General features: G+C 39.9%; 1 protein-coding gene across 1 annotated transcript in view; it reads left to right on the plus strand.

Moving 5' to 3' along the window:
* Positions 1–21694, plus strand: part of LOC139414356 (glutamate receptor, metabotropic 2a) — a 62937-nt gene extending 41243 nt beyond the window's left edge. The window contains exons 3-5 of the mRNA XM_071162273.1: positions 1989–3052; positions 19230–19407; positions 21301–21694. Coding sequence (XP_071018374.1) covers positions 1989–3052; positions 19230–19407; positions 21301–21374 — 1316 coding nt within the window. The 3' untranslated portion in view covers positions 21375–21694. The remainder of the gene's footprint in view (positions 1–1988; positions 3053–19229; positions 19408–21300) is intronic.
* Positions 21695–22966: the final 1272 nt, after the last annotated feature.

The following is a 22966-nucleotide window of genomic DNA, read 5'->3' on the forward strand; positions in this document are numbered from 1 at the left end:
TGTGTATTAGCAGGGGCTAATGTGACCATTATATTTCGAGCATGCTAACTATCTCACTTGTACAGCAATCATACATACAAAAGCACATCACAGGAAGCCCCCAATATCTAACAGGTACCGTACACATATATACATATACAGTACCAGTCAAAAGTTGGAAACGCCTATTAATTCAAGGGTTTTTCTTTTCTTTTTTAACTATTTTCTACATTGTAGAATAATAGTGAAGACATCAAAACTGTGAAATTACACATGGAATCATGTAGTAACCAAGAAAGTGTTAAACAAATCTAAATATATTTATATTTGAGATTCTTCAAAGTAGCCACCCTTTGCATTTCAGGTGAAGCTGGTTGAGAGAATGTCAAGAGTGTGCAAATCTGTCGTCAAGGCAAAAGGTATTTTCATTTGTTTAACACTCATGAGAGAAGTTTTCATCATAGTGCTTGATGGTTTTTGCACTTGAAGAAACTTTCAAAGTTGTTGACATTTTCCGGATTGAGTGACCTTCATGTCTTAAAGCAATGATGGACTGTTGTTTCTCTTTGCTTTGCTTATTTGAGCTATTCTTGCCATAATATGGACTTGGTGTCACGTCCTGACCTTAGTTCCCTTTTTATGTCTCCTTTTTAGTTTGCTCAGGGCGTGAGTTGGGGTGGGCATTCTTTGTTTGTTCCGTGTGTTATAGTTCTACCCACAAACACCAGGTGGGAACAGGCTACCTAAGTATGGTTCTCAATCAGAGACAACGATTGACAGCTACATATAGGAATCACATAAACACCCTCATCAGGGAACAACACTTTCAGTCAGGTGGTGACCAGAGATAGTCAGAGTAACAGATAATTTATGTAAACCCCTATAGCAGCAACACATCTGTACAACACAGATAACAACAACCCCACCAAGCCAAATGCTCTAACTACTAAACCGTTGACTGAGTAGTTGTGTCTCCAAGTCTTAAGGTAGGGATGCAGTAAAAGGTGGGAATATTTCCATGTATGAGTGATGGTGGGGTTGGGCGGGGGTTCAAAGTCCATGAGGGTTGCTTTAGCCAAGCTAACCATCTCAGCCGTCCATGGATTGTAGATGGATCCCCAGGGGAGCTTGCTGTCAGAAGACATCAGATTGTATTACAAGACTAGAATCGCCTGAAGTGTATGGACATCTTTGGGGAAATGGCAGTACAGCAGGGTCACAAATTATCCTTCATCCATTACAAAGCCCCATTTCAAAAGAGACTAGATGATTCTCTATGGAGAATAATGGGGCTATTCAGCTGAAAATGGTTCTAAAAATCTCTAAACATCTCAACGGTCCAGGTGCAATTCTGTCATTTTGCTCTGTTGACATTCTAGCTATGAATGCATTGGTATTTCTATCCATGTCTTGCAAATTGTTATACCATAGTTAGACATTAAGAATGTATTATTCCATAGTTAGACATTATGAATGGATTGATGTTGAGATAAATGTTTAATCTTTTTGACATGTTACCAAGTGATTGTGTAGTAACTGTCTATTCCATGGTGTTGAATGAATCTGCTCTAAACCCATAGTTGTTGGCACCTGAATAGTAAAAACAACAACTTTTAAACCTCTCTCTGAGGTTCTCATTCGAGGGCAATAAGCCTGTGTCAAAGAAAACAGACTCAACCTTCTGGCTTCAATTATGTAAATACTGGGTTTGCACCTGTGTCCCCGGTGCATCAGCTACTGTTTAATCCCATGTGAAAGGAATGGAATGTCAGAGGGGAATGCAGAGAGGTGAAATGATGAAGCAGATACAAGCTCATTCAATAAAAACATGTTGACTCCAAGACCCTGGATTCATTGTACACATTGTACACAATTCAAAATACAAATCTGAGTGAGTCAGAGTTCAGAGGGTTAATGATATATTGTATTGTCAAGGATAGACATTAATTTGTTTATTTCACTTTCAACCATCATAACATGACCATGGTCTTCTCTTTATCACTCTGCAGCTCCATTCCGTCCAGCAGACACAGAGAACATGGTGAGGTTCGATATCTTTGGAGACAGCTTAGGCCGCTACAACATCTTTCACTACCACAAAGAGGACGGACGCTACGTCTACCGTAAGGTAGGCTACTGGGCCCAGAATCTGACCCTTAACACCAGCCAGATCCCCTGGGAAGGCCATGCCGCACCCACCTCCCAATGCAGCGACCCCTGCAGGAAGAACGAGGTGAAGAGCATGCAGCCTGGAGATGTGTGCTGCTGGATCTGCATCCCCTGCCAGCCTTACCAGTACTTGAAGAACGAGTTCACCTGCGCCGACTGCAAGTTTAGCGAATGGCCCCTGGCCAACCTGACAGGCTGCTACAACCTACCAGAGGAGTACATCCGCTGGGAGGACGCCTGGGCTATAGGCCCTGTTACAATTTCCTGCCTGGGCATGATGTGTACACTCTTCATCATTGGCCTCTTCCTCAAGCACAACGACACCCCTGTGGTGAAGGCCAGCGGGCGGGAGCTATCCTACATCCTCCTGCTGGGTGTTCTGATGTGCTACAGCATGACCTTCATCTATATCTCCAAGCCCTCCATGGCTGTGTGTACCCTACGTCGACTAGGCCTGGGCACCTCCTTCGCTGTGTGCTACTCTGCGCTTCTCACCAAGACCAACCGCATCGCACGCATCTTCAGCGGGGTGAAGGACGGAGCCCAGCGGCCGAGGTTCATCAGTCCTGCCTCGCAGGTGGCCATTTGCGGGGGTCTGATCTCCTGCCAGCTGGTGGTGGTGGTGGTCTGGCTCCTGGTGGAGGCCCCGGGGATCAGGAAGGAAGTGAACCCCGAGAGGAGGGACATAGTTACCCTCAAGTGCAACAGCAAGGACTCCAGTATGCTCATGTCCCTCAGCTACAACTGCATCCTCATCATCCTCTGCACTGTCTACGCCTTTAAGACCAGGAAGTGCCCCGAGAACTTCAACGAGGCCAAGTTCATTGGGTTCACCATGTACACCACCTGTATCATCTGGCTGGCCTTCCAGCCCATCTTCTATGTCACGGCCAGCGACTACAGGGTGAGTTATCAAGTCACATAGACTTTGATATTCTGGTGTAAATAATAAGCAGACATCCTATGCCTTTGATTTGGTAAACAAAGTCACATGTTTTTGCTGTTTTTGAGTTTCACAGTACATCACTACTTTCCAGATATTAACAACACAACCTTAACACACTGCCTAACATACAGTGTATATATACAGTTCTTTACAAACTGAGGTTGAAGACACATGATCATTTGGTTGTTATTTCTACTTGTGTATTTCCTGTGTCCTTAAAGTCGTAAGTCAGGGGACGTGAGTTTGGCTCATTGAATCTTTTCTAAACAGATAACAAATCCCTTTGATTGCTTGTCTTTAACTCTGATAAAAGAAGCAGATCTCTTTTCATGTGACTGATACATCTGTTCCAGAGGAGAACAAAGGCTCAGAGGTGATCATATCCCGGCAAAATCACGGGTTTAAATAGGTGGGATGGATTTATACTGAAAAAACACTTGACATTGGCTACTTAATGACAATTAGCATAGAGCAAACCTCATTGTGTTATGATCATTTCATTTCCACTTTACCATACCTACCATAAAACCTCAATTAAACGCAGTCTCAAATAGCCGCCTTTCCCTTTTATTACATTTCAGCAAGTAAACGCCTGTTTCAAATAGTCACGGGGTCTAAATTAATTGTTCACAAGGTTACCATGGACACCACTCTGATATTCCCACGGTCATGTGCATAATTATTATTTTTTTAAATCCTAGAAATGGCACCAACAAAAAGACAACACAACATCAAATAATGCTCTCCGTGGTGGTGAAGAGTGAAATTGGGGGGTGTATGACAGGCAGCCTAGTCTTTGCAAGTCTGATGGATTTGTTAATATTATGTTTATACTGGTCATACCGGTCACAACAGTGTGGTAGTCTTTTCAACATTTTATAGAGCAAAATGCTGTGTACATTAAAGGGATACTTCCGGATTTTGGCAATGAAGTTTATGTCTCTGCGCTAGTTAGCATTAGTGTGCGAAACTACCTCGTCCTTCATACTAGATGCAGAGACATAAAAATAATATCCTCATTGCCAAAATCCTGATGTATCACTTTAAGGAAATACACACCTAACTCAAGGATAAGCCTGTCTCCAATAAGCGCTGGTTGTGTTCAATGATTTTAGCAGATCAATTATATAAATATACGTTTTACGGTATTTATTGAAGATTGGTCAATAGATTTAGTAATGCATTACTAAAGTAATACTCTCCAACATTATGTGCGTACAGTGTGTGTATGCTGTACACAAGCTTGTGTGTGGAGTGTGTACAGCAAAGCCTACCAAAAAGCATAACAGCTGGGTCATTCCATCAATAGAGGGCCTTTAGGGTATATAATTTGTTTTGCTTTTTAAAAATGTTTTTTTTCTTTCGTTTTTACATTCGGTCATAAATTGCACATGTAAAGAAAAAACATGTTTTCCCATTCCAAGAGTAAAACAAATATATATATAGTAAATGTCAATGAGGTGCACATTAAAGTAGAAGGGTTGACGGTAACAGGATTGACAATTTCACCTTAAATCCCTTTGCGACAGTGGGAATAGAGTGGTGAGGAGGAGGAGGAGTCATTCATTTTCTGGATTCAGGTTCACTCAAACATCATTTTAAGCTTTGTTTTACTTAATTATTTGTCATCTGATGTATTAGTTTCAGTCGTCATTGGCGTAGGGTTAGCTGGATGTTTCTGACTGGTCTTAGAACTGTGACAACGGGCAGCCTCTCCCCACTTGACTCGATGGGATAGGTAGAAATTTTGCCAACACAGCCAGATATGTACACAGTCTTGTACCCTTCAACTGTTTTAAACTGACTATCGTATTTGTTGATTCAATCTGACTTTATTAGTATAATGAGTAATCCAAGAATGTCACAAGTTAATTGACATGAGAAAACTTGAGAAAATAGCAACTCTACAGAGGGCCAATTGCTTCAATGAATGGCTAAATGACTTCTGGACACGAAGGGTCCACAGAGCTCCTCACCACTATATGGAAGTTTGTTGTGTGCAAGAGGGAGGGGCAAGTGAATGCAAGCTTCACATTTTTTAAATTGTTAAACACTAGAAAATTATTTGACTATGATTTGACTATTAGATGTTCAATGTTTCTATTGAAAAAATAAATTAAAAAGGAATAGTATGACCATATTAAAATTAGTGTTCAGTTCACGTAACAAGGTTGACCTTAAAATGAGGGACAGACGTCAATTATTCACTAATCGCATTAAATAAATAAGAATCTGCATAATAAATAAGAATCTGCATTGTTGGGAAGGCCCCGTAAGTAATAATTTCACTGTTAGCCTACACCTGATGTTCACGAAGCATGTGACAAATACAATTTTATTTGAATTTTAAGAAATTACTTTCTCAAAGCAACCAAATAACTAAGACTTTACAATGATGGTGAAAATTGTGTTGTGTGAGAGAGAGAGAGAGAGAGAGAGAGAGAGAGAGAGAGAGAGAGAGAGAGAGAGAGAGAGAGAGAGAGAGAGAGAGAGAGAGAGAGAGAGAGAGAGAGAGAGAGAGAGAGAGAGAGAGAGAGAGAGAGAGAGAGAGAGAGAGAGAGAGAGAGAGAGAGAGAGAGAGAGAGAGAGAGAGAGAGGTCCCCTGGTGCACCTACCTCTGCAGACACAGATGGACAGGCTGGAGAGTATGAGGTCTGGATGGGAGACAGAACGTAGCTGTGTGTCCCCGTGCGGAGTAGAGTGTGAAAGATCAGGACGTTGAGTCCCAGCTGTGTCCCGTGCGCTGGGATTACTGAGTGTCTCCCAGGGCTTCAAAGGGACCCTCCCTCATGGCCCCTAGGCAGGAGGGGAGAGAAGGGGGCACAGACAGAACAGATCAACACAGCTCTAATCTGACCGCTCTGATTATCTCTGAACTGGAACAAAGACTCATGTGATTTGTGTATTGTCTTCAATGAGGCAAATATAACTTGACTGCGTTCCATCTGCTTCAATCTTACTCAGAGATGGCTGTCATCCTACCCTGTGATTTCAGAAAAGTCTGGTTGAATAATCAAACAAGAATTTGCACGTTATCCATTAAATGTTTAAGGAAACAAATTATGGTCTACTGAGGCATGAATTACAAACATGATTACCACATTAAATATTAAAGATGTCCTCCCTGAAGGGGAAAAGCAAATTAACAAGGTGATGAAACATCATTCATATCCAAAGGCAAAGAGTGCCCTTCACACTGGGCATAGACATCAGTTCAATGTCTAGTTTTGATTTACATTTGGTTGTTGTCAACTAACTTGAACTCAATGTGAAATCAACAAAACATTTCACCATGTCATTGGATTAGGTTAAGTTGGGTAAAAAAAAAGTAAAAAATGGTCCTTTATAAATATCAGAAATACGGTATCTTTAGGTTTTGTTGGTGACATTTATTTCATATATTTCATATACTCATATATAAACTCATATACTCTAGGGGAGAATGGGTTTAGGCGTTTCTTTTTTTTTTACATTCAGCATCACTACGTCAAGGAAATATAGTATTCTTTCTAACAAAGAGATCTACATATACAGTATTTCAGGATGTTGTGTATCCCTGGATTTTTTTTTACAGAATTAATGTAAACTTAACAGTTTTGAAAACATAGCTTGTCCAAAAAAAAGTGGTTATTTCCACAACTTACCCTGGTATGGGGTAAGTTGAGCAGCAGGACAAGGCAAAATGAGCCGCCTTTGCGTAAGTACGTGGCGGTGTTCTGTGACAGTGGGTGATGGTGCTGGTAGGTCAAAGTTTAATTCATGGAATGGTGGTGTAGTATATTGTACATCTTAAATGTATGCTTACACTCTATGATAAAAAGGCTCCAAAAGGGTTATTTGCAGAGGGATAGGGTTCTACCAAGAACCGTTTTGATCAAGGGTTTTTTGTAAGTCAAAGGGCTCTTCCTAGAACCTTTAACGCCCCAAGAACCGTTTTTGGCAGAAAGGGTAATTTGATGAGTCTTTGGAATGCGAGAAGGGGTCTACATAGAACAATATATAATATTGTCCAGCATGCTCTATTGGAGGGAGACTTTCAGAGTTGTTTGTTTAACTGTAATATCTGTGTTTGTGCATGTATAGTATATTGTATAGTATATTGATGCCACACAAAGATACAGTAAATAATAATACTAATAATAATACTAAATACTAAATACTAATCCAGTCTGTTAGTAATAGGATTTATTGCACCCGTTACTGAGATGTTTGTTCCAGTTTAGATGATTGAGGTAGTCTCAGTATTCAATCTGCTCTACCTTGGCAGTCATTTTGAATGCAGGTTGTGGGTGATTAACAATTCTACTTGTTGGATATCCTAACTCTGGCTGGATTCCAATCAGAATTACACTTTGAAAGCCAGTATAATGTGACTTGCCGGCCTGATGTGGCCTGTAATCCAGGATATTCCTAATACCACTGTGTCACAGGAGGTTTGTGGCAAGTTAATTGGGGATTATTACGAGCCTTCCTCCCCTCAGCAGCCTCCACTGCACTGTGTTAGGGTATAACTAGGCCCTCAAAGAAAGGCCTTATGATTTATGTAATGTATTGTCATAAATATTTAAATGTTAAAGGCTAGTAAGGCTGGTGCGTTCTACCCGTTCGTAGAGGATTCTAGGAAGAACCCACCAAAGATAAAATGGTTCTCGTTAGATACCCTTCAGACGGTTCTAGAAAGTACATTCAGATGATAAAATGGTTCTTGGTAGAACCCTTCATAGAGGGTTCTTAGGGGTTCTTTGAAGAACCTCTGCAAAGGGTTCTACCCAGCACCAAAAAGGGTTCCCCTATGGGGACAAACCAAAGAACCCTGTATGGTTCTACTTAGCACCTACTTTCAGATCTAGATCTTTCTGTTCAATATCCCTTACCCTTCCTTTTCTTGACCAGATCGCTGGGACCGGGATGTTGTATCAATGTGCTGATTCGTGGGCAAGTTCTCTGCATTTAAGGCTACTAAGCCCATAAAACTGGTCCGTGAAATGTTTTGATATGTTTAGCAAGCTCAGACTCCATGACATCAGATAAGACCTTGTGTGCCTCTGCTACTCTATTATAGCCTCTCTTTCACACAGGTACATGTTTGTTTTGTTTTTTGTCAATGTACCTCTTCAGTGTCATTCAGACATTTTTTTTTCTCCCTTGCTGTTGCTCGAATGGACATCCCTTCTCTCACTTCCTTGGCTGCTCTCTCAAGGACCTCAAGAGGGGCTAGACCCTTGCTTGTTCTACTGTTTTATACATTAGGCATGATTGTGTCTGCTCTGTAGTGAAAGAAAAAGCACAATCTTGACTTCATATGCATGACATATTGCAAAAATACCATAATATAAATAAAACTGACAGAATTGAATCAGAATGTACAAGGGGTATGGTGGCCATTGGCTCAACTTATCCCATGGCCATTGGCTCAACTTACCTCAAGGCCAAAATGTACACTATATTAGCCCAAAACCCACACAGCTACAAGGATGCACCTTCATCATGCTAGGTTTAGGACCTCATATTGTAGCTTATAGAGACCCCAACTGATGTATAAAACAATCTTAAAATGTTCTACTTTCATTTAGATACAAGCATCATGAAACCTATAACACAATACATTAATTTGGCTTTGTGAAAATCCGTTTTTTGGACCTAACTAACTTTTCCCATGTGATTTATTCCTTCACAGATTCCATGAGACGATGACCTCTTCCTAAATATTTGGTCACATGATTCATTTTGTGCATGGTTTCCTTTCCTTTAGAAAGTATTCCCACCTGATTTCTTTTTCCACATTTTGTTGATTTACAGCCTGAGTTGAAAATTGATTAAATTAAATGTGGAAAGAGAGTATTTGTTTACAAATTCATAAAAAAAGAAAAGTAATTTTGAGTCAATAAGTATTCAACACCTTTGCTATGGCAAGCCTAAATAAGTTCAGGGGTAACAATCTCACATAATAATTTGCATGAACTCACTCTGTGTGCAGTAATATTGTTTAAAATGATTTTTGAATTACTACCTCATCTCTGTGCCCCACACATACAATGCTCTGGAAGGTCCCTCAGTCAACCACCAAAAAAAGGGAGTTTTTCCAATGCCTTGCAAAGAGGGGCACTATTGGTAGATAAAACAATACAATTAAAATAAACATTTAATATTCCCTTTGAGCATGATGAAGTTATTAATTACACTTTGGATGGTGTATCAATATACCCAGTCACTACAAAGATACAGGCGTCCTTCCTAACTCAGTTGCCGGAGAGGAAGGAAACCACTCAGGGATGAGGCCAGTGGTGACTTTAAAAAAGTTACTGAGTTTAATGGTTGTGATAGGAGAAAACTGAGGATGGATCAACAACAGTGTAGTTGATCTACAATACAAACCTAAATAACAGAGTGAAAAGATGGAAGCTTGTACAGAATAACACATATTCCAAAACATGCATCCTGATTGCAATATGGTATTAAAGTCAAACGGCACAAATGTGGCAAAGAAATTAACTTTATGTCCTGAATACAAAGTATTGTGTTTCGGGCAAATCCAACAAATCACATCACTGAGTACTCTTTAAATTGTATGGTGGTGGCTGGTGGGTATGCTTGTCATCGGCAAGGACTAGGGAGATGTTTAGGATAAAAAACAGAATAGAGCCAAGCACAGGCAAAATTCTTGAGGAAAACCTGGTTCAGTCTGCTTTCCAACAGACAATGGGAGACAATTTCACCTTTCAGCAGGACAATAACGTAACACAAGACCAAATATATACTGAAATTGCTTACCAAGATGACATTGAATGTTCCTGAGTGGACTAGTTACAGTTTTGACTTAAATTGCTTGAAAATCTTAAAGGTGTGCAAAGTTTTATTTCCATACCCCACCTTACCACATCCATGTCTTCATCACTGGCAAAGATAAACTGTTGAGTTTGAGATAATTTAAAAGCTTACATACGGGGTTGTCAAACTATTTCATAATTTCGTGATTTTTTTTTTAATACAAATGTCTTTTTTTTTTTTTTTACCTTTCACGTCAATTACCAAAAAAACATGTGAACTTAGATTGCTCTTAATATTTGCACAATTTGTACGTTAGACCCTATTTTACATTATCTGAGGTTTTTGTTCTGTGCCCGCTAACGGTTGAGACACAACATCCTCTTGAATACAAGGTGGGTGTCATTTCAATCATAGAAATATAATTAATAGAATGAACCTATCCCTTCAGACTACTTCAATTTATCTGGTACACCATTGAAATTGTAACTTCTCATTACTACCACAAAGATGGCTGCCAATCAACCCACCATTAAATGTAAACTTAAATGGTCATGTCTATTTTATTACCTATATTTCTATCATTTCAAAAGATGTCCTATACAGGATTGGCAGTGTAATAAAAAACTTGAATTCCCATTCAAGTCAACATTCTCTGATTTCTAGACCAATGTACCCTCAAATTATTTTAGTCACTGAGACAATTTCAAGTCGGCTGAGTGCAAACTTGAAGGTTGTGAAAATTCTGTGCAACTTTCGGCACACGTTTATTGTGAACACTGAGGCTCTACCTGCTTTAACAGTAGTCAAGTAGGCTACTGTGGCTATTTGATTGTAATGTAGGCCTACCAGAGTGGCATTTTAACATGGAAATAGCTGTTGCATCACCTCCTGGTATGGTAACTGCTCGGCATCTGACCGCAAGGCGCTACAGAGGGCAGGCGGTGTCAGAGGAAAGCCCCAAAAATTGTCAAAGACTCCAGTCACCCAAGTCATAGACTGTTGTCTCTGCTGCCGCATGGCAAGCTGTACCAGAGCTCCACGTCTAGGACCAAAAGGCTCCTTAACAACTTCTACCCCAAAGTCATAAGACTGCTGAACAATTAATCAAATGGCCACCGGATTATTTACATTGACCCCCCCCCCCCGATTTGTTTTTTTTACACTGCTGCTACTCACGGTTTATTATCTGTGCATTGTCACTTCACCCCTGCCTACAAATACAAATTACCTCGACTAACCTGTACCTGTGCACATTGACTCTGTACCAGTACCCCGTGTATATAGCCTTGTTATTGCTATTTTATTCTTTTACTTTTTGACTTTAGTTTATTTAGTAAATATTTTCTTAACTCTTCTTGAACTGCACTGTTGGTTAATGGCATGTACAGACTTCACCCCTGCCTACAAATACAAATTACCTCGACTAACCTGTACCTGTGCACATTGACTCTGTACCAGTACCCCGTGTATATAGCCTTGTTATTGCTATTTTATTCTTTTACTTTTTGACTTTAGTTTATTTAGTAAATATTTTCTTAACTCTTCTTGAACTGCACTGTTGGTTAATGGCATGTACAGTTGAAGTCGGAAGTTTACATACACCTTGGCCAAATACATTTAAACTCGGTTTTTCACAATTCCTGACATTAATTCCTAGTAAAAATTCCCTGTCTTAGGTCAGTTAGGATCACCACTTTATTTTAAGAATGTGAAATGTCAGAATAATAGTAGAGAGAATGATTTATTTCAGCTTTTATTTCTTATAGACTTCAAATTCTTAAACTTGGGTCAAACGTTTCTTGTAGCCTTCCACAAGCTTCCCACAATAAGATAATAATTTTGGCCCATTCCTCCTGACATAGCTGGTGTAACTGAGTCAGGTTTGTAAGGCCTCCTTGCTCGCACATGCTTTTTCAGTTTTGCCCACAAAGGTTTGAGGTAAGGACTTTGTTGTCCTTAAGCCATTTTGCCACAACTTTGTAAGTATACTTGGGGTCATTGTCCATTTGGAAGACCATTTGCGACCAAGCTTTAACTTCCTGATTGATGTCTTGAGATGTTGCTTCAATATATCCACATAATTTTCCAACCTCATGATGCCATCTATTTTGTGAAGTGCCTCCTCCTGCAAAGCACCCCAACAACATGATGCTGCCACCCTCGTGCTTCACGGTTGGGGTGGTGTTCTTCGGCTTGAAATCCTACCCCTTTCCCTCCAAACATAACAATGGTCATTATGGCCAAACAGTTCTATTTTTGTTCCATCAGACCAGAGGATATTTTTCCAAAAAGTTTGACCTTTGTTCCCATGTGCAGTTGCAAACCATAGTCTGGCTTTTTTATGGTGGTTTTTGGAGTAGTGGCTTCTTCCTTGCTGAGCGGCCTTTCAGGTTGTGTCGATATAGGACTTGTTTTTACTGTGGATATAGATACTTTTGTACCTGTTTCCTCCAGCATCTTCACAAGGTCCTTTGCTGTTGTTCTGGGATTGATTTGCACTTTTCAAACCAAAGTACGTTCACCTCTAGGAGACAGAATGCATCTCCTTCCTGAGCGGTATGACGACTGCGTGGTCCCATGTTGTTTATACTTGCGTACTATTGTTTGTACAGATGAATGTGGTACCTTCAGGCATTTGGAAATTGCTCCCAAGGATGAACCAGACTTGAACCAGACAATTTTTTTGCTGAGGTCTTCGCTGATTTCTTTTGATTTTCCCATGATGTCAAGCAAAGAGGCACTGAGTTTGAAGGTAGGCCTTGAAATACATCCACAGGTACACCTCCAATTCACTCAAATGATGTCAATTAGCCTATCAGAAGCTTCTAAAGCCATGACATCATTTTCTGGAAATATCCAAGCTGTTTAAAGGCACAGTCAACTTAGTGTATGTAAACTTCTGACCCACTGGAATTGTGATACAGTGAATTATAAATTAAATAATCTGTCTGTAAACAACTGTTGGAAAAATTACTTGTGTCATGCACAAAGTTGATGTCCTAACCGACTTGCCAAAACTATAGTTTGTTAACAAGAAATTTGTGGAGTGGTTGAAAAACTAGTTTTAATGACTCCAACCTAGTGTATGTAAACTTCCGACTTCAACTGTAAGTAAGCATTTCACGGTAAGGCCTACAGATGTTGTATTCTGTGCATGTGACAAATAAAGTTAGATCAAATCAATCATTCAGCCTACAGTAGCAGCCAATGTGTGGTGTTCTATGTAGGCCTACATTCAAATTAAATTGTATTTGTCTCATGTGCCGAATACAACAGGCAACAACACATCCGCCACGCCGATCCTCAACACTGGGGCCCCTCAGGTAAAATAGGATCTAAGCTACAACATATGCAAATATGAAAGAATCTGAGCCTACTCATTTTTAGATAATTGGCGCAAATGGTTAAAAAATGTCAAAATATTTCTGAAAAATATACTTTTTCAGAAATTATGAAAACGTTTGACAACCATGTTTGTAAGCTTTTATATTATATCTCAACCATTTGTCTTTTCAGTGATGAAGACATGGATGTCTCACGGTATGGTGGGTTGTGCAAAAACGGGTCAACTTTGAGCACTTTTATCTATTGAATGTTTTGGCATTCAGGTCCAAAAAAGCACTTCTACAATGGGCAAATATTTATGGAAGGTTGTCATTCAAAAAAGTGATTGAATTCAAAGGGATTTACCCAATGCCGACCAGTTGCAGTGGTTGGTGCCTTAATTGTGCAGAATATGATGCTTGTTTTTGGTACATAGAATGTGTCCTTTCTGTTTGCTGAGAAAATGACCTTGCTGGATAACTTGAATGCATGAATTTCACCTTTGGGTGGATGCTGCGGATTCCATTCATAATAGACATAAATGTGAAATTCATGCATCTAAGTTAACCTGATTCAACTTGTCAACTAATCATTAAGCCCTCAATGAATTGAATGAGGTGTGTTTGTCCAGGGCTATAACAAAAATGTGTACTGTTGGGGATACGCAAGGACCAGGATTGTGAAACACTGATATGGGATGTAGCGACATCAGTGCAAAAGAAGATGCAGTGAAGAAAATAAACTGAAAGAATAAATGAAGAATGAGTAGTCCTCAATGCTGTTATTTGTTTTCATACGATTTTTTTTTACACAAAATACACTATATTTACAAAAGTATGTGGACACCCCTTCAAATTAGCGGATTTGGCTATTTCAGCCACATCCGTTGCTGACATAATATATCGAGCACACAGCCATGCAATCTCCTTAGACAAACATTGGTAGTAGAATAGTCTTAATGAAGAGCTCAGTGACTTTCAACGTGGCAACGTAATATAATTCCACCTTTCCAACAAGTCAGTTTGTCAAATGTTGCCCTGCTAGAGCTGCCCCGGTCAACTGTAAGTGCTGTTATTGTGAAGTGGAAACGTCTAGGAGCAACAACGGCTCAGCTGCGAACTGGTATGCCACACATGCTCACAGAACGGGAAGTGCTGAAGTGTGTCAAAATCGTCTGTCCTCGGTTACAACACTCACTACCGAGTTACAAACTGCCTTTGGAAGCCTCATCAGCACAATAACTGTTCATCGGGAGCTTAAGGAATTGAGTTTCAATAGCCGAGGAGCCGCACACCATGCACAATGCCAAGCATTGGCTGGAGTGGTGTAAAGCTCGCCGCCATTGGACCCTGGAGCAGTGAAAATGTGTTCTCTAGAGTGATGAATCACGCTTCACCATCTGGCATTCCGACGGACTAATCCGGGTTTGGTGGATGCCAGAAGAACGCTACCTGCCTGAATGCATAGTGCCAACTGTAAAGTTTGGTGGAGGAGGAATAATGGTCTGGGGCTGTTTTTCATGGTTGGGTTAGGCCCCTTAGCTCCAGTCAAGGGAAATATTCATGCTACAGCATACAATGACATTCTAGACGATTCAGTGCTTCCAACTTTGTGACAACAGTTTGGAGAAGTCCTGTTTCAGAAGGCCCTGTCCTGTTTCAGCATGACAATGCCCCTGTGCACAAAGCGAGGCCTATACAGAAATGGTTTGTTGAGATTGATGTGGACTTGACTGGCCTGCATAGAGCCTTGACCTCAAGCACATCGAAACCTTTGGGATGAATTGAAACGCCTACTGCAAGCCAGGCCTAATCGCCCAACATCAGTGCCCGGCCTCACTTATGATCTTGTGACTAAATGGAATCAAGTCCCCAAAGCAATTTTCCAACATCTAGTGGAAAGCCTTCACAGAAGAATGGAGGCTGTTATAGCATCAAAGGGGGGACCAACTCAAAATGAATGCCCATGATTTTGGAATGAGATGTTTGACGAGCAGGTGTCCGCATCCTTTTGGTCATGTAAATTGTTCTAATTTGAACTCTTCACTCTACATGTATAAATCATTATCATTTTAATGTTAACTTTTGAATTAACTTTGGGGGGGGTTTCTTCACGCTTTTTTCACCTAATATCAGGAACAGCACCATCTAGTGATCAGAACCTGGTAATATCAGGTTGTATGATGGGGCATAAACCTAAGAACTTCAATGACTCATTTCTCTGAACTGGGGAAAAAAAACCTCACCAAATTCATTACATAGGTTGAATATACAGTTATCCAAACCATAGCTTCATATTTATTTAATGAATTTTATATGAATCCGGTACATTTAAATGGCCAATTTGGGTGTAATCAATTAGCTAAAGTTCTAATTGTATTTCAACATAATAATGTTGCAGGAACTGTTACCATATCTGTTTCTAACTACAGAAACCATTTCAGAACAATCTGAGATGGTTGGTGTCATGGCTTGCTGAAATTAAATTAGCCAACCCAGCAGACTTCCTTGTTGGTTTTGGGTAAAATTCAGGCATAACAGCAACCTCTTATGTTAAAGAAGAGATAGCCTAGTGGTTAGAGCGTTGGGTCAAATCCCTAAGCGGACAAGGTAAAACTCTGTCGTTCTGCCCCTAAACAAGGCAGTTAACCCACTGTTCCTAGGCTGTCATTGTAAATAAGAATAGGTTCTTAACTGACTTGCCTAGTTAAACGAATGTTTAAAAAAAAAGAAACCAAAAGGTTTAATACACTAAAAAGACACCTGTGCAGTGAGGAAGTTAATGTTTGAAACAGTGAATATGATTGGTTTAATGTCTCGCTTAACTTGTCAACTTGTCTTCAGATTTCATAACTCCCTTTTTAGTAAGGAATCACGAAGAGTCTCCTCATCCCAAAAATAAACTATGAGATCTGTTAGCGATATTAGGACTACCGTGCAATGTAGATGTAACATTTTCTCCAGAAATTGCTAAACAATTTGTATGTTGATGTAGTGCCCATCGGTTATCAATGTTTCAACCTCTGTATTGAGAACTCATGTTTTTACCGTCATTTCCTGGTTATAAAGAGCGCCAAAAACGACACTAACCACGAGCCTTAGCGTTTCTGCTGCCACAGAAATTACCTTGGGTTGTCACTAGTTACTACAGCCACAAAGTCATAAACCCCGTCCATTTCTACAATTTCTCTTCTTAAAATTTGATATGAAACCTAATCTTAACCTAACCTTAACCACACTGCTAACATTATGCCAAACCCTGAGCTTAAATTATTTGTGGCTGTGGAAGCTAGAGGAAACCGATCACCTGTGAATCCAAAGCCATGATTGCGCTTCTGTTGTGGGTGTGGTAGCGAAGGAACCTTTCTTTATAATGGGGGTGGTCCAGAGGGGTCATTTTTCAAACACCTGAAACAGCTTTTTCCTGCACTGTAGTCATAATCATTATGCCTAATGATACTGTATTAAAAAATATATATATACATATACTGTATATATATATATATATATATATATATATATATTCAGCATAGGTTATCTAAGCATACCTCTTTACCTGTTCAATTGTCATGTTAATTAATGATTCACATTGATTCTTTAAGAACTGTTATGCCTTAGGAGTTTAGTACAACTGCCACACTGGGATAGTATCATAACCCGAGAATCACAACAATGTATTTATTTATTTTCTAACGTCTAGCAACCTTACCAGCAGGCATGCCAGCTAAGATAATTAGAAAAGCTACTCTAACATGCTTGATAGCCTGAAAATGCTTGGCAGTTAGTTATTAGGTTGGGAGATTGAGAACATATCTAGCTGGCTAGCTAAAGCCAACTTCATAAAATTGCTAGTTGGCTAGAATTACAGAGAAACAACAAAACATTTTAATTTAATTTATTAATCAAATAAAGGATCAATAGGCTACATAGCTTGATCAAATGAATTTACAAACATACTTCCTGCGAGTCCTGCCCAGCTAAAATCAAATCAAACGCTGTGTGTGTTACTGGACACTCTCTCTCCTCCTCCACTGACGATACCTTCTGCATGCACTAGAGTATCTAACGTCCCACCTAGCATATCTTTGCTCCTCAGTGCACCTTGGAAGGAACTACTTACTAAGAAGATGTCACGTTCTGACCTTAGTTCCTTTGTTTTGTTTTTGTTTTAGTATGGTCAGGGCGTGAGTTGGGGTGGGCAGTCTTTGTTTTAGTATGGTCAGGGCGTGAGTTGGGGTGGGCAGTCTTTGTTCCTTTTTTCTATAATTTGGGATTCTGTGTTTGGCCTGGTATGGTTCTCAATCAGAGGCAGCTGTCAATCGTTGTCCCTGATTGAGAACCATACTTAGGTAGCCTGGTTTCAATTTGAGTTGTGGGTGATTGTTTCCTGTGTCTGTGTGTTCCACACGGAACTGTTTTCAGTTTATTATTTCACTTTGTTATTTTTGTATTTAGTCGTGTTCAGTTTGTTCTATTAAATATGGACACTTACCACGATGCGCATTGGTCCTCCTCTTCTCCTTCATACGGTGACCGTTACAGAAGTATATGAGGTTTACTCTTTGCCTGGTCCAGTCAGTGTGCCCCCTTCGCAAATTACCCCTGACAGACCTTTATATAAATAATTGTAAACAAATCTGAAGGGGCACGTGCCCTTGTGCCCCCTATGGGCATGATGCCTCTGCCCATTCCCTCCTACAAGCCAAAAGAAGCCCTAAAATCACCTAATCATGTTGTACGTTCCCCTTCTGAAAATATATATTCAGGCTGAAAATGTAGAATGATCTCACTCTCCCTGTGAGGGCTAGATTCTTTGTGGAATAACACACCTGAATATACGTAGAGTAGGGCTTCCACAGGCTACACAGCATTTTTAAAACAGTTTATCGAGAGTACTTACAAAAATCTTTGTCAGTTTTCATAATGAACAACTGAATCACACACACCGTGAGAGGAGGCTAGGAAGATCCAGAGTTGCCATGCTCTGCATCCTAAATTCATCCCTCTTGGAAAACAGTTTGTCTTACTGAGAAGGCAGATTCCCAGCTCTCTGTTGTTCCTAAGACACATCTTTCCATTATTAAAATCAATTAGAAGCTTATGATTATGCAGAAGGCTACGCTGCCCACATTGCAGTGTTATTAAGACTATTCCTGAATACAAAGTGTGGAACATAGCACCTGTGCACTCTTTGATGATACTACATGAGGTTGACATCAGTTTCTTATCCCAGCTTTTAGGTATTTTATGAACCAGATTAAAAAAGATGGAGAAATGTTTTAACATAATGTACAGCAGCCTACATGTGACAGACAATATTCAGCTCAACAAAGGGACTGCCAGAAGTAGAGGCTGTCGACAATTCAATATTTATTTCTAGTGCATTTCACATTGGACTCGCTACACAACTCAAAGATTCACTTGTGTCATGTTATGGTGAATTTGCATTCTCTGTAGCCTACTGTCAGTGACAGCAGTGAGTGAAGGACCACAGCACAGCTTGAACGTCGTGTCCACTGCTGAGTGCTCTCGGCCTGCCAGCCCAACTCATTCTAATGCTGATATTAGTATTCAGGGAGACATGGACATACACCTGCTGAGCCTGGGAAGTGTGTGAGATGGCAGGCTGGCAAGATGTACCCAACACACACTCACCATGCACCACTACCTATAGGCTGCACTATAACTAAACTGGCATCTCGGAAGAGACAAAGACAAAGCTGGGCTGGATATAAAAGGACTATCTGATGACACACCACTGCATGTGGGCGGATGGAAGGGAGGAGGGGAGGTGGAGGGGGGCTTAAGAGAGGGACTGACAGGCAAACAAACAGCTCACTCACACCACTCTCCTCTCAGATGGTGCTGGCAGCACTACACAATCACACATGGAACCTTCTATTTCCTGAGGTTGTCCGGCTACTGTTAGCTTTTTGACATTCCTCAGTCTCTATGCTGTATTGTGTTCCATAATATGGCTTTATCAGATGAGTAATCCCTGTCTCTGGTCCCGTCCTCTCCCTCTCTCCCTCTCCCCCCCTCAGGTGCAGACCACCACCATGTGTATCTCTGTCAGTCTGAGTGGCTCGGTGGTGCTGGGCTGCCTCTTTGCCCCTAAGACCCACGTCATCCTGTTCCAGCCCCAGAAGAATGTCACCTCTCTCAGGGTGGCCACTACCCGCTTCAGCGTCACCACCGGCCCCGGATCCAGCTTCTCTCAAGGTACAAGCCGGCAGGCAAACACAACCTTCATCATCACCATTATCATTATTATCATCATCATCATCATCATCATCATGTGTATGTGACAAATAAAATTTGATTTGATTTGATTTGATCTTCATTATTACCATCATGGTCATCAAAAAAGTAATTTTACAGTACCATTGTTTATCATTCATATATAAAGTGCCTTCAGAAAGTATTCACAAATCACCACCCCTTGACTTTTTGTTGATTTACAGCCTGCATTTAAAATGGATCAAATTGAAAATGTGGATCACTGGCCTACACACAATACCCCATAATGTCAAAGTAGAGTTATGTTTTTAGAAATGTTTAGAAATTAATTAAAAATGAAAAGCTAAAATGTCTTCAGTCAATAAGTATTCAACCCCTTTGTTATGGCAAGCCTAAATAAGTTCAGGAATAAAACATTTCTTAACAGGTCACATAATAAGTTGCATGGACTCACTCTGTTTGCAATAAGTGTTTAACATAATTTTTTTATGACTACCTCATCTCTGTACACCACACAGTCTGTAAGGTCCCTCAGTCGAATGGTGAATTTCAAACACAGATTCAACCACAAAGACCAAGGGCACCTAATAAAAAAAGCTAACATTGAATATCCCTTTGAGCATGGTGAAGTTACTAATTACACTTTGGATGGTGTGTCAATATACCCAGTCACCACAAAGATACAGGCATCCTTCTTAACTCAGTTGCCAGAGAGGGAGGAAACCACTCAGGGACTTCACCATGAGGCCAATGGTGACTTTACAACAGTTACTGAGTTAGCTGTGATAGGACAAAACTGAGGAGGATCAACAACATTGTAGGATGGATCAACAACATTGTAGTTGATCCACAATACAAACCTAAATGACAGAGTGAAAAGAAGTAAGCTTGTACAGAATTAAAATATTCCAAAACATGCATCCTGTTTGCAATAAGGCACTAAAGTAAAACGGCAAAATATGTGGCAAAGAAATTAACTTTATGTCCTGAATACAAAGCATTGTCTTTCGGGCAAATCCAACAAATCAAATCACTGAGTACCACTCTTCATATTTTCAAGCATGGTGATGGCTGCATCATGTTATGGCTATGCTTGTCATCAGCAAGGAATAGGGAGTTTTATAGGATAAAAAAACAGAAAAGAGCTAAGCACAGGCAAAATCCTAGAGGAAAACCTGGTTCAGTCTGCTGTCCAACACTGGGAGACAAATCCAGATTTCAGCAGGACAATAATCTAAAGCAGAAGGCCAAATATACATTGGAGTTGCTTACCAAGACGTCATTGAATGTTCCTGAGTGGCCCAGTTACAGTTTTGACTTTAATTGGCTTAAAAATCTATGGCAAGACTTCAACATGGCTGTTTATTAACAATGATCAGCAACCAACTTGACAGAGCTTGAAGAATTTAAAATAGAATAATGTGCAAATATTGTACAATCCTGGTGGGCAAAGCTCTTAGAGATTTACCCAGAAAGACTCACTGCTGTAATCGCTGACAAAGGTGAATACTTACGTTAATGAGATATTTCTGTATTTCATTTTCAATACATTTGCCAAAATTAAAAAATTAAAAAGTATTTTCACTTTGTCATTATGGGGTACTATCTGTAGATAGGTGAGAAGAAAACTAGATTTAATCAATTTTGAATTCAGGCTGTAACACAACATTTTTTGGATTAAGTCAAGGGGTATGAATACTTTCTGAAGGCGCATCACTTCACTCCACCCCTGTGGTGTGTTGACAGACCAAACTTTAGAACGAGGTGCTGTTTTCCCCTTCACTGCTCTCATCTTCTTCTCTAACCTCTAATCTGACTCAGTGAATTGTAATCTGATCATGTTGTTGTTAAAAATGGACTGTTCTCTTTCTAAAGCTTCAGCCTCCAATATTGTGCCAACGGTGTGTAACGGGCGAGAAGTGGTGGACTCCACGACTTCCTCCTTGTGAAGACTGACTGACTGAGCCTCACGTTCCTCTGCTGACAAACATTGTATACAGAGTTCTATAACCACTAGTCCAGAATCAGCTGTTTCAGATATTAAAGAGGTCACACAGAAAATTGTCCTGATTTTGTTGTCCTCTAAGTGCTGTGAGTACAATGTCCCGATTCTGTTTCCATTCTATGACTAGTAGCGATTTTAAAAAGAGATGCCAATAAAGATTCCGTATCATAGCCCTTCTTTTTATTGAAGATTTTACTAGAGACATGGAGTAAATTATGGTAAATTTGTTAAATGTAATATATACAAGATGTTTTTAATGTAGATTTTGGTGAACCGGTTTGTGCTTTCTTGTAATTTATGTAAATAAAAGGTGTTTTTTATTCATCTGAAAACTACATATGGGTTGACTATTCTATAACTCTCATACACAGGCTGTCTGACTGAAACGAAATGGGTTGTAGTTAAACTGTCACTCAATCAAAAGACACATTAGGTAACACAAAGACAACAAGGAGGACATCGAACTCTAGTCTGTAGAGGCAGAAAGATATAATGTTGGATGTAAACCTGTTCCCATACTTGTGCTACCACTTCTCTTCAATCCCACAGAGCATTTGGGGAAAGGGGAATTAAAAAGCCCTAGTCTATGTCCACGCTCCCGTGGTAATCAAATTAATAAAACAATCCCCATAAAAATCTGTCAGTTTAAGCTAGAGATACCTGTTTGTATTCTACACCTGTTATACTTGGCGCATGTGACAAATAACATTTTATTTTATTTTCATTAGATCTTCTCAATACTCCGCATCCGCGGATGTCGCACTTCCACATCTGCAGTGAAAGGTGACAGAGCTAGAGCGGTGTTTGTCAGACCATGAGACATCCTGAAAAACGGTCTTCTCACAAAATCATCTGTAGCTTCCGAACGATTTGGCCTACAACTACAATTATGACCTCTACATGGAAAGGTGTGACTCTCATAAACTCTAGAATACCGACAGGCCTGTTTTGCTCTAGGATTGCCACAGGCTTCACAAGACTCATCTGAATGTCCCCCGGTACCAGTTGAAAAAATGAATGGAAGTATATATGGAGACTGTTTAGTGGCCAAATAACGTGTTAAATACATCTTTAAAAAAACACACACAAAAAAAACATGTTTATCTTTATTATATCTCTCAGATATAGGATAGACACTTCAGAACAAACTTCCTTTAGATTTTTGGGGGTTGTTCCATGTAGTGAATCTGTTGTTCAATGCGTTTGTTTAGCCTAATAGCAGTAAGGCCCACATTTTTATTTTCATAAAATAATGTTTTAATAAATATGTTTTTATACTTCTGGGGGTCTTAAAATTCTAAATCAAATAGCAAAATGATCCTTGGTATAACCTTCTGAAAACAATTCCATATATCTTAGTAGAACCTCACCACCCTGGCTTAGACTGCTGTAATGGGTTAACTTCATTATATTTAATTACAGAATTCCATGCCCATGGAGCCTCACCATGAGTAACCCTCGGATACACCTACAAGAACTTCAGACTCAACAAACTACATCAACAGTTGTAATTTTCAGTTATTTAACAGCGTGGCA

Source organism: Oncorhynchus clarkii, chromosome 7 (genome assembly GCF_045791955.1).
Source record: "Oncorhynchus clarkii lewisi isolate Uvic-CL-2024 chromosome 7, UVic_Ocla_1.0, whole genome shotgun sequence".
Lineage (NCBI taxonomy): Eukaryota > Metazoa > Chordata > Actinopteri > Salmoniformes > Salmonidae > Oncorhynchus > Oncorhynchus clarkii.